General features: G+C 43.1%; 1 protein-coding gene across 5 annotated transcripts in view; it reads right to left on the minus strand.

Annotated features, from left to right (window-relative positions):
* Positions 1-9,541: 9,541 nt before the first annotated feature.
* polr3g (polymerase (RNA) III (DNA directed) polypeptide G) overlaps positions 9,542-12,874 on the minus strand; it is a 39,727-nt gene continuing 36,394 nt past the window's right edge. For all 5 annotated transcript variants that reach the window (XM_070885090.1, XM_070885080.1, XM_070885073.1 and 2 more), the window contains one exon: positions 9,542-12,166. In XM_070885090.1, the coding sequence (XP_070741191.1) occupies positions 12,083-12,166 (84 nt within the window). In that variant the 3' untranslated portion in view covers positions 9,542-12,082. The remainder of the gene's footprint in view (positions 12,167-12,874) is intronic.

Below are 12,874 nucleotides of genomic sequence, written 5' to 3' on the forward strand. Positions count from 1 at the left end.
CAGAAAGCAGTGGGAGCTGATAGCTGTGGCGGTCAATGCCAGAAGTCAAGCCTCGAGGATCTGGAAGCAGTGCCCCAAAACGTTTAATGACTTCTGACAAGTAGTCAAGAGGTCAGTGAATGCATCCTCAAATGCCTTATACCACCAATTGCACTACTAGCCTCACACACTGCTCAATGCATCACACCTACCAACAACCTCTATCAAACAGGGCTCATACCGAACATAGATTCACCTCACCCTCATACAAGCCTTATATCCAAATCTCTCAGCTTGCACACACTATCAGCAATTCATTCATGTCGAGCACATTTAATGACAATCTGACACACTTCCATCTCTTGCAAGGACAAGTTGGTGCCTAACTAGAGCTGACCAGCTTCTGCACAAACCTTACCCTGATGGAGAAGATGGTAGTTACCATCACTGGAGTGGCCATCGCTGAGCCCGTGGCCAGCGGTGGGACTGAAACAATCAAAGATAACGATATCCTCCTCCTCACATCCCACTTCCCCCGCGTCCCGTAATCTCTTCTGATTTAGAAGCCAGATGGTGTAAGCATGCACCTCTTGCTTCCCCCCTTCCCTCATCGCAAGCTTACCCTGTGCCTTTCACCTTTCAGATATCAAGAACTTCAACCTGGCCAGCCAGTGGAGGAGCAGCAACAGGTAGAAAAGAAGACATTGATGCTGAAGACATAGCACCATCAGACACTGATGCTACGCGTACTTTAGAGGATAGATTAGACGTGAAATCTGCATGTGGTCAGACACAGTGCACAAGCGGGATGCAGGGGGCAAGGGCTATGCAGATGCCAGCTCCCTGGAGGATGAGGCCACACAAGTACTGCTGCAGATGACTCAGATGAATACTTCAATGGGGCAGCCTACAGAAGAAGGGTGATGGGTATACACAATGAAATGCTTGATGCATTGGCAGGCCTGCCAGAAAGTCTGCATACAATGTCAAGGAACATGAAGGAATCCAGCACAAATTTGACACAGGACTTTGTGCAGAGCTTGGAGCCCATTCTTTCCAGTATGGAAATGATGCCCAACTCTATTAGTACACTGGCGGACCAAACCACAATGCAGCATCTGATAGCCGATGTCTCAGCTTCCATTGCAGCACAAGTAGAAGCCACCCAATATATGGGTGCCACAGTGGAAGCTGAGACTTCTTTCATGCAAGCTCAGCTTGCTGCCACGCAGACTGCTGGCTGTGCTTACCAGTGTTCAAAGGGGCTTGCTGGGTGTTACAGCTGTCTAGCAATCTGACCTCCAACAGATTTTTTTTTTTTTAATTTTTCGTTGCCAATCTTTCCAATTCTTTGTCAAATCACAAACGCCAGAGGTCACCTTGCACACATCAAGGATCACTCTGCGCCAATGCTCTTAGCCAAAAGGCCTAGAGCCACTGCACCGTTCCTGGAAGTACTGCAATACCAGGTTCGTGCCATGGAGGTGGATGGGTCAGGCCCCCCCACACACCTCCGTGGAGGTGGATGGGTCAATCCACCCCACCCACCTCCTATTTCCTGACCTCCAACAGATTGCTGAGGCGCCACCCGGTGGAGTGACAGTGCCTCGATGGAGCAGAAACCTGCCGTGCTCTCTCAGGATGACAGCATTTGTCCTCCCACCACTGTCACTGCGCCAGTACCCTTGCCTGCAGTAAAATGGGGGCAGAAGAAAAAGATAGAAAGAAGAAAAGTAAAAGTGGAGAGCAGAGAAACCCAAGGCAAAAATCAAAAAGGGCCACATTACAGCAAAATTTTAAAAGGGACAAAGTGTGTTAAAAAGACAAGCCTGAAGGCTCTGTGCCTCAATGCGAGGAGTATTCATAATAAGGTGGACGAATTAACTGCTCAGGCAGCTGAATATGATATAATTGGGATTACGGAGACATGGGTCTAGGGTGACCAAGGCTGGGAACTCTATATCCAGGAAGGATAGACAGAAAGGAAAAGGAAGTGGGGTAGCGTTGCTGGTTAAAGAGGAAATTATCGCAATAGTAAGGAAGAACATTAGCTTGGATGATGTGGAATCTGTATGGGTAGAGCTGTGGAATACCAAAGGGCAGAAAATGCTAGTGGGAGTTGTGTACACACCACCAAACAGTAATAGTGAGGTTGGGGACAGCATCAAACAAGAAATTAGGGATGCATGCAATAAAGGTACAGCAGTTATCATAGACGACTTTAATCTACATACAGATTGGGCTAACCAAACTGGTAGCAATAGAGTGGAGGAGGATTTCCTGGAGTGTATTAGGGATGGTTTTCTAGACCAATGTGTCAAGGAACCAACTAGAGGGCTGGTCTTCCTAGACTGGGTGATGTGTAATGAGAAAGGACTAATTAGCAATCTTGTTGTGCGAGGCCCCTTGGGAAAGAGTGACCATAATATGATAGAATTCTTTATTAAGATGGAGAGTGACCCAGTTAATTCAGTGACTAGGGTCCTGAACTTAAGGAAAAGTAACTTCGATGGTATGAGACATGAATTGGCTAGAATAGACTGGTAAATGATACTTAAAGGGTTGACAGTGGATAGGCAATGGCAAACATTTAAAGATCACATGGATGAACTTCAACAATTGTATATCACTGGAGTAAAAACAAAACGGGGAAGGTGGCTCAACCGTGGCTAACAAGGGAAATTAGGGATAGTGTTAAATCCAAGGAAGTGGCATATAATTTGGCCAGAAAAAGCAAACCCGAGAACTGGGAGCAATTTAGAATTCAGCTGAGGAGGACAAAGGGTTTAATTAGGAGGGGGAAAATAGAGTATGAGAGGAAGCTTGCTGGGAACATAAAAATTGATTGCAAATGCTTCTATAGTTATGTGAAGAGAAAAAGATTAGTGAGGACAAACATAGGTCCCTTGCAGTCAGAATCAGGTGAATTTATAATGGGGAACAAAGAAATGGCTGACCAATTGAACAAATACTTGGGTTCTGTCTTCACGAAGGAAAACACACATAACCTTCTGGAAATACTCGGGGACCAAAGGTCCAGCGAGAAGGAGGAACTGAAGGAAATCCTTATTAGTCAGGAAATTGTGTTAGGGAAATTGATGGAATTGAAGACCAATAAATCCCCAGGGCCTGATAGTCTGCATCCCAGAGTACTTAAGGAAGTGGCCCTAGAAATAGTGGAAGAATTGGTGATCATTTTCCAATAGTCTATCGACTCTGGATCAGTTCCTTTGGACTGGAGGGTAGCTAATGTAACACCACTTTTTAAAAAAGGATGGAGAAAGAAAACAGGGAATTATAGATCGGTTAGCCTGACATCAGTAGTGGGGGAAATGTTGGAATCAATTATTAAAGATGAAATAGCAGTGCATTTGGAAAGCAGTGACAGGATCGGTGCAAGTCAGCATAGATTTATGAAAGGGAAATCATGCTTGAAAAATCTTCTAGAATTTTTTAAGGATGTAACTAGTAGAGTGGACAAGGGAGAACCAGTGGATGTGGTGTATTTGGACTTTCAAAAGGCTTTTGACAAGGTCCCACACAGGAGGTGTGCAAAATTAATGCACAAGGTATTGGGGCTAATGTATTGACATGGACAGAGAACTGGTTGGCAGACAGGAAGCAGAGAGTCAGGATAAACGGGTCCTTTTCAGAATGGCAGAATGACTAGTGGGGTGCCGCAGGGCTCAATGCTGGGACCCCAGCTATTTATAATATACATCAATGATTTGGATGAAGGAATTGAGTGTAATATCTCCAAGTTTGCAGATGACACTAAGCTGGGTGGTGGTGCGAGCTGTGAGAAGGATGCTAAGAGGCTGCAGGGTGACTTGGACAGGTTAGGTGCGTGGGCAAATGCATGGCAGATGCAGTATAATGTGGATAAATGTGAGGTTATCCACTTTGGTGGCAAAAACACAAAGGCAGAATATTATCTGAATGGCGGCAGATTAGGAAAAGGGGAGGTGCAATGAGACCTGGGTGTCATGGTACATCAGTCATTGAAAGTTGGCATGCAGGTACAGCAAGCAGTGAAGAAGGCAAATGACATGTTGGCCTTCATAGCGAGAGGAATTGAATGTAGGAGCAGGGAGGTCTTACTGCAGTTGTACAGGGCCTTAGTGAGGCCTCACCTGGAATATTGTGTTCAGTTTTGGTCTCCTAATCTGAGGAAGGACATTCTTGCTGTTGAGGGAGTGCAGCGAAGGTTCACCAGACTGATTCCTGGGATGACGGGACTGACATATGAGGAGAAACTGGATCGACTGGGCCTATATTCACTAGAGTTTAGAAGAATGAGAGAGGATCTCATAGAAACATGTAACATTCTGATGGGCCTGGACAGGTTAGATGCAGGAAGAATGTTCCTGATGTTGGAAGTCTAGAACCAGGGCTCACAGTCTAAGGATAAGGGGTAAGCCATTTAGGACAGAGATGAGGAGAAATTTCTTCACTCAGAGTTGTTAACCTCTGGAATTCTCTACTGCAGAGTTGTTGATGCCAGTTCGTTAGATATATTCAAGAGGGAGTTAGATATGGCCCTGACGACTATAGGGATCAAGGGGTATGGAGAGAAAGCAGGAAAAAGGTTCTGAGGTGAATGATCAGCCATGATCTTATTGAATGGTGGTGCAGGCTCGAAAGGCCGAATGGCCTACTCCTGCACCTATTTTCTATGTTTCTATGTTTCTGTCAGCTAGCCAGCCCAGACTGCTCCTGCCGAAACTGAAATGGTGCAGTCCAAAGCTGAGCCTTCTCGACCCAGAGCTACTTGAGGTCATCCTCCAAGGCCATCTGTAGTCTCCTTCATTGAAAGTCAGCAACTTTTCACCAGCTGAGCTGTAGCCACTGGGGTAACACTGTGTAGCACCAGGACAGGCACACACACACAGAAAACAGGCACTAAGGGAAAGCACACAGGTGATTAGTTTAAATTTGTACGCAATATAGCATGATTTCATGTATAAATGAAACACCAGCTGGACATTGAGGTAAATGATTAAGAAAGGGAAGATAGACTATGAAAGTAAACCAGTTAGCCTAACATCTGAGGTTGGGAAAATGTTGGGAGTCCATTATTAAAGAAGCAGTAGCAGGACATTTGGAAAAGCATAATCCACTCAGGCAGAGTCAGCATGGATTTATGAAGAGGTGTTTGACAAATTTTCTGGAATTCTTTGAGGATGTAACGAACAGGGTGGATAAAGGGGAACCAGTGGATGTGATGTATTTGGACTTCCAGAAGGCATTTGACAAGATGCTACTTAACAGGTTACTGCACAAGATAAAAGTTCACGGGGATGGGGGGTAATATATTAGCATGGATAAAGGATTGACTAACTAACAAAACAGAGAGTCAGGATAAATGGTTCATTCTCAGGTTGGCAATCAGTAACTAGTGGGGTGCCACAGGGATCAATGCTGGGGCCTCAACTATTTACAATCTATATTAATGTCTTGGATGAAAGGACAGAGTGTAACGTAGCCAAGTTTTCTGACGATACAAAGATGGGAGGAAAAGCAATGTGTGAGGATACACAAAAAACGTGCAAAAGGATACAAACAGGCTAAGTGAGTGGGCAAAAATTTGGCAGATGGAGTATAATGTTGGAAAGTATGAGGTTATGCACTTTGGCAGAGGGGAAAAAAAATCAAAGAGCAATTTATTATTTAAATGGAGAAAAATTGCATTGTGCTGCAGTACAGCGGGACCTGGGGGTCCTAGTACATGAAACACAAAAAGTTAGTATGCAGGTACAGCAAGTGATCAGGAAGACCAATGGAATTTTGGCCTTTATTGCAAAGGGGATGAAGTATAAAAGCAGGGAAGTCTTGCCACAGTTATACAGGGTATTGGTGAAGCCACAACTGGAATGCTGCATAGTTTTGGTTTCCATATTTAAGAAAGGATATATTTGCTTTGGAGGTAGCTCAGAGAAGGTTCACTAGGTTGATTCCAGAGATGAGGGGGTTGACTTATGAGGAAAGGTTGAGAAGGTTGGGCCTCTATTCATTGGAATTCAAAAAGAATGAGAGGTGATCTTATTGAAACGTATAGGATTATGAGGGGGCTTGACAAGGTGGATGCAGAGAGGATGTTTGCACTGATAGGGAAGACTAGAACTAGGGATGAAAGGTCAAAATTCACGGCACCCCCCCCCCCCAGTGTTGGGCTCATTGGAAAGGAAATTTGGAACTATCTACCAGAAAGTTTGAAATCCTAAAGTGTTTACGGAAGAAACTATGAACTTTAATCGAATTTTGGACTTTTACAAGACAAATTCAAGTCTGTGGGTGGGCCTAAGGAACTAAAGGAGCCAACTTGATTATTGGAACTGTCTGGGTGTTGGGACTACAGTAAATTGTCTGGAGAAATGGATATTCTAAAACCCTTCTCCACAAGAGACATTATTACAACAATAACTCAGAGATGACCAGCCATCAGACTAAACCGAGAAAAGCCATCTTCAGCATGAATAAGAACAAAGGGCCCACTACAGCCTGTATGCAAAAACCAAGCACAAAAGGACATTGCGATTACCAAGCTAATATTTCCATCAGGAAACAGATTTAGAAGAGCAACCCACCCAAGACATATTAACTTTTAACGAGCCTGCCAAAATATTACAAAGAAATGTCAAGCCCGCCAAATTTAAACAAAGAATTTTGGACTGATTTGGCGCGAAGATTAGGACAACTCAAACCGTATAACTGGCCCCATGTTCTAACAAAGGGTATGCCATACCACACCAGGTGCCATACTGCGACTATGTCATCAGAAGGGAGCGAAACCAACGCAACAGTTGTAAACTAACTTCTCCAGTCTCGAAGTCCTGAAGTCCAAAAGGAAAGATCACCATTGCGGCAGCAACCAACCACAGCCAACGTGGTACCACTGAAAAATCACCGCGATCGACCAATTTTGAAACTAAACGCCACAACAAGAAACCGAAGAATTTAAAGTTTCCACTCTACAATCTAAGTCCTGACTACCAACAGGTGAAAACATTACCTAAAGGGACTTTGAACCTATTTCTAACGAAGGAAATCGGGTACTTACCCCATAGATCCAAAACGCGCCTTACCGCATCAGCGGACTCAACCCAACTGAAGATTGTGCAGTAAGAAGTCTTCTCCGACGTTCGGGGTACGGCAAGCAGAACCCACAGAATTCAACGAACCCCGAAATCGTGAACTACCGCTAACTGACCAGAAAGAATTGGTAAGCATAGTCCCTGCCTGCCCTGGAGTCTAACCTCGTTAGGATTAGGTATTGGGAGGTGGGAGGTGTAATTTTTACTGTAACCCCCTTTGAACATGTAATGTATTGTTCTTTATTAGAGTGACTGTAAGTTTGACAGTGTATTTTCTTGTCTGTAATAAAATCAAAGTTCTTTTGCATCAAACCAGTTGCCCATTGCACTTTATCACACCCCCCAAATAAATCCAGAGTCCAGAACCCAAGGGAGTGGGAGTGATTCGAACCGCTCAAGTAAGTCAGAGGTGAATCTGACCCCTGGGACCACCCCTTACAGGGGGCATAATCTTAGAATAAGGGGCCACCCATTTAAAACTGAGATGGAGGAGGAATTTCTTCTCTGTGGAATTCGCTGCCTCAGAGAGCTGTGGAAGCTGGGTCATTGAATAAATTTAAGACGGACAGTTTCTTAACCGATAAAGAAATAAGGGGTTATGGGGAGCGGGCAGGGAGGTGGACCCGAGTCTATAATCGGATCAGCCATGATCGTATTGAGTGGCGGAGCAGGCTCAAGGGTCTGTATGGCCTACTCCTGCTCCTATTTATATTCTTACTGGGATCCCTTTTGGTTGCAGTACATCTCAGAGTTGATATGCAGCGTCCACACAGCAACATGCATCCAGTCAATGGCACTCTACACCATGGGGAAGCCTGTAATCCTTGCAAAGCCGTGTGCTCACTCCGCTTGCTGCTCTCCATCAAGAGAAAAGGAAAGATATTCAGCTGTTTTGGAATACAGAGCCTCAATTACCTCCATTATGCAACAGGGGAAGGCAAACTGGGAGATGTTGCAAATATCTCCTGCTCCAGCCTGGAAGGCGCCCAAGGCATAACATTTCATGGCCACCATGACCTTCACAGTCACTTGCAAAGCGGTCCTCACCCTGCTCTGAAGTAGTTGTTGTGGCAGCAAGTGGCAGATATCAATGCGGAACGTCCTTAGTGAAGCACAGAAGTTTGACACATTGGCTGGAATTTTGATTGGCAGCACGGGGAGCTAGAAAGCAGTCGGGAATCCCGAGAGAACAGGTTTCCCCTCAGGCTCTGCTGAATTTAACAGGAGGGCTTGATTTGCATTTCAAAAGGCCTGTTTCCTACCGGCTGGCAGCTAGATGGTGAGGCTGGCTGGCTGCAGGTGGGTAGGCCTGCGGCACTAGGCCACAGAAAGGAGGGATCAGGGCCGGAGCACTAGAGGAAGTATCGGAGCAAGAGAATAGGGGGGTTGTGGGGAGTTTGGAAAGGCGAATGGCGGCCTCGTGGGGGCTGGGTGAGGCAGGGTCTCATGATGGCCTCCTGCTGAAAGCCCTTCTTCTCCCACTCCTCCTGCCAGCAGCTTGTCCTGCTCCATGATGCCTCGGTTCATTCTCCCGGTCATACTCTAGGTCAAGTGGAATACCCACGACTGCACCCACCCATGTCTGGGAGCAAATGGTCTGTGCAGAATCCTTGAAGTCATAAAAAAAGTCCTTCAGTACCTGCCACACCACTCACTGTAGAGTTTAGCAACTGTACAAAACACCAAACACTTTTACAAACTCAGCAACAGTCAGTAGAAATCAAGCAGCAACTAACCTGAAAGTAGTTGATGATCCCTTTAAGTAGCACTGGTGGTGGGTTCCTTCCTTTTGCTTAACAAGTGTTCAGCTGTGCGAGTTTAAGGGTGGGCATTAGCTGTAGTGTTGAGATCAATGTTTCCTATAAGCTTTGTGGCTGTGCAGCACTCAAAGGAACCCATGCAGTTGGCATTTCAATGTAAAAACCAAGTAGGTGCAGTATTTTGAATGGCCCCTTAAAGGGCCGAACAAATGGTCTTTTTCTGCCCGTCAATTTCATTTGAGGGGTGAAAGTTTGTAATAGTAATTTTCAAAAAGGGAATTCAATATATGCTTGAAAAGGAAAACAAAATGCAGGGCTATGGGAAAGAGCAGGGGAGTGGAACTAATTAGATATCTCTTTCAAAGAGATGGCACAGGTACAATGGACTTAAATAGCCCTATTTGGTGCTGTATGATTCTAGGAATAGCTATTCCTCATCTTGACAAGCACAGAAGTGCAGCAAATGAACCAATTTCAGTGTAACACATATAATGACATAAAACTGAAATTCTGACAGTCTAACTTGTGAACTACTGACAAAGGTGAGGCAAATCCCCCAAAAATGATTGGGATTCCACTTAAATCAACAAAATGGTTATCCAAGAATCTAGTATCCAAATACTTTATTAATGCAACACTTTGAGGCATTAGTATATTTATGTTAAGTTGACATCATGAAAACAAAATTAGAAATTAAATCCTCAAAATAAATTACAAAATTTGCAGAAATCTCATACTGTTGGCCAACATTATAGCAAACACCAATAATTTATTATGCACATAAAAGTATGCATATACTATACAAAATCAAATGCAAGTAAGCCATGGTACAGTCATCTCCTTCAAACAACAAAACTCATTAAAAAATGTTAAGGCAAATAATACTGCACTTTTGTTTTCAAGTTTTTTTTATAATCCGTCTGGGTAATTTTAGTCCTTCCATTTAGAAAGTTGTTCAAATATTTTGTGGTTATATGCAGGTTTAAGTTAGAAGAGGGCAGTGGGCTGATTGAAGCATACCCTCTTCTAGTCAAAAATATTGTACCTGATGTTAAATAATAACTAGGAGTTCAAAGAACATCTCGGAAACCGCAACAGCAGTAAGTTACAGTTTATGATTAAGTTTATAAAGGAAAAGGGAATGAGGACGCCAGAGATATTTAACTTCAGCAGGGGGTTTTCCCCAGTGTACGACCACCATTTATCCCTCATCCCATACTACTAAAGCAGATTATTTGCTCATTTACCTCATTTGTTCTTTGTGGGAGCTTGCTGTCTTTGCCTATAAAATAACACTTCAAAAGTATTTAATTGTCTGAAGTGCTTTGGGGCGTCCTGGGGACGTGAAAGACGCACGTTCATTTCTGGACAACAAAATTCTGTAGGTATGATTTCATCAAGGCTTTGATAATGTATCACAAAAGCAATTAATTCACAAGGCAGGAAGGCATGGAATAGGAGGCAAGCTTCTGAAGTGGAATAAATATTGGCTAAATCTGAGAAAATAAATAATGGTTGTGAATGGAGATGCATCAACTATGCAAGGGGTCACTAAAGTAATGTCATAGGAATTAGTGCTGGGGATAGATAAGGAAGGTGGGCTGATGTGGCAAAGAAGACTTGGGAAGGGAATATAAATTAAATCAGTCTAGGATACAGGTAAAGAATTGGTCATTTTGATGGGACAGCTCACTAAAACCAACATAACAGTGTGCAACAGCAGTAAGAAAAGCTAACTGGATCTTGGGATGAGTATCCCATAAGATGATGATGAGGCACTAGTACACCCACACTTGGTGTACAATTCAGGTCGCCATACTATAGCAAGGATATGCAGCCATTGGAGGAACTGCAAAAAATAAAATAGGCAACCAAATTGATATTAGCTCAGATGTCTTAAGCCAAGACAGACAGGTTGAAGAGCCTGTAATTATTTACTATGGCAAAGAGAAAGCTCAGTGAGATGATATCATGCCAGATTCACAATGGAATAGATAAACTGCAATATGTTTTGAGATTGTCAGTGGACATGGGCTTAAGTTTAAAAGAGGGAACGTGTAGAGTTTAGATTTAACTACTTTATGGAGTGTGTGCTAAACATACGCAATAGACTGTGTAGAGACTACAATTTAAGGGAGAAATGGATATATTTGAGTGAGTGGGGAATTGAGAAGTATTAGTATTTGGGACCAGACACAGAGATTGCATCGTCTTCACTGTCCTGTATTTTCCCATGTTCCTATTCACATATTGGTGTATTTGAAAAATTTAAATCTGCTCCCAAGATTTAGTGGTGTTTGGGCTCATTTAAATTACCACAGCTCAGAAGGTAGGTATTTATCACATATATTCATACTACACTCTTGGCCAAATTGGACTGCCTCTTTCTTTTTAAAAAGTTTCAAAGGCATTGTATTATTGTTGTATCTCCTCTGGTGCAATATATAAACAAACAGTTACATATGAATCTGGAGGTTTGAAGAACCCAAGGGCATATACTTGTGCAGTCATCATTTTTAAGAGGTAGATTACATGCCTGGGCAATGGAGGCAGTTGACTTCTGTAAACAGGATTGCATTTCTATATAATACCCACAATTTGATTATAGTTTTTAAACCTACTGCGAACAGCTGAAGCGCTCCTAAATAAAAATTCAGTCAGTAGGAATGCGATTTTTTTCAAACCTATTGCTTTGAACATTTATTTATACTAGTTTAAGTCAGAACCAGCAAAGAGACCCGACACATTCTAGCACCAAAGATGCAATGAAGCAGCCTACTTCCATTGACAGGATTTTAGGGTTCATAATAAACGCCAATGATCACAGTCAATAACCATTAAGAAAAATACTACCCAAAAGTATTGACTTATAAATTACCAGCAAGGAGGATATTTTAACACGTACTTCTAACGTTGTGTTCTAACTCATTTTTGCAACACCTTTGGTCTCACAAGATTTGCATAATCATAAAATAGTACGCTAGTGTAACCACCAGCCCAAGTGCACTTAAAACAAGATCTGTTACTGGTAATTTGCTTTTTAATAACCAGTTCAATGTGACTAGCTCAAACATACGCTTATTGTAGCTTAGTTGGAAGCCATTTATCTTCCTTGTAAACAATATTTCTTATTTGGATTCCTTTGCATGTGCAAAACAAAATCTTGTAGTGACCTGAGGAAAGTTAAAATAATCCTAATAAGAATGTTGACTACTTGTGTACATTAATTACATACAATGCCAGACACTGCTAGTATGTTGCTTCATCCATATTATCATCACTAGCTCCATAGTCATCTCCATCTTCAAAGTACGATGCAATGTAGTCATTTTCCTAAAAGCAAATAAAATGATTTTTCAGTTTACTTCCCAATTCACAATAAATGTAAACTAATCCCATGCTACTAACACCATGCCCAGAATGAGGTTGAAAAGGCCATCAGACAACAGAAAAACAACAAGGCCTCAGGATCAGATGGAATCCCCGCCAAAGTACTAAAGCATGGCAGAGAAGTACTCCATGACCTCATCTCTCTTATCTGGAAGGAGGCGAGCATGCCAGGGGATATCAGACGCCATAATCATGACCATCTTTAAGAATAAGAAAGGAGATAAGTCTGACTGCGGTAACTACAGAGGAGTTTCCCTGCTATCAGCCGCAGGGAAAATCATCGCCGTCTCCTCCCAGTGGCTGAAGAGCTCCTCCCAGAGTCGCAATGCGGATTCCGTCCAGTGTGGGGCACAATGGACATGATCTTCACCGCACGACAAATCCAAGAAAAATGTAGAAAGCAGCATCAACCTCTACATGGCTTTCTTTGACCTCACAAAGGCCTTCAATGTGTCAACCGTGAGGGATTATGGAGTGTCCTTCTCAAATGTGGCTGTCCTCAAAAATTCATCACCATCCTTCCCCTGCTTCACGATGACATACAAGACGTGATTCTTATCAACGGATCCATCACAGACCCAATACAAGTGCAGACCGGGGTCAAGCAAGGTTGTGTCATCGCACCAACATTCTGCTCAATCTTCCTCGCGA

The sequence above is a fragment of the Pristiophorus japonicus genome, chromosome 1 (genome assembly GCF_044704955.1).
Source record: "Pristiophorus japonicus isolate sPriJap1 chromosome 1, sPriJap1.hap1, whole genome shotgun sequence".
NCBI classification, from domain to species: Eukaryota; Metazoa; Chordata; class Chondrichthyes; family Pristiophoridae; genus Pristiophorus; species Pristiophorus japonicus.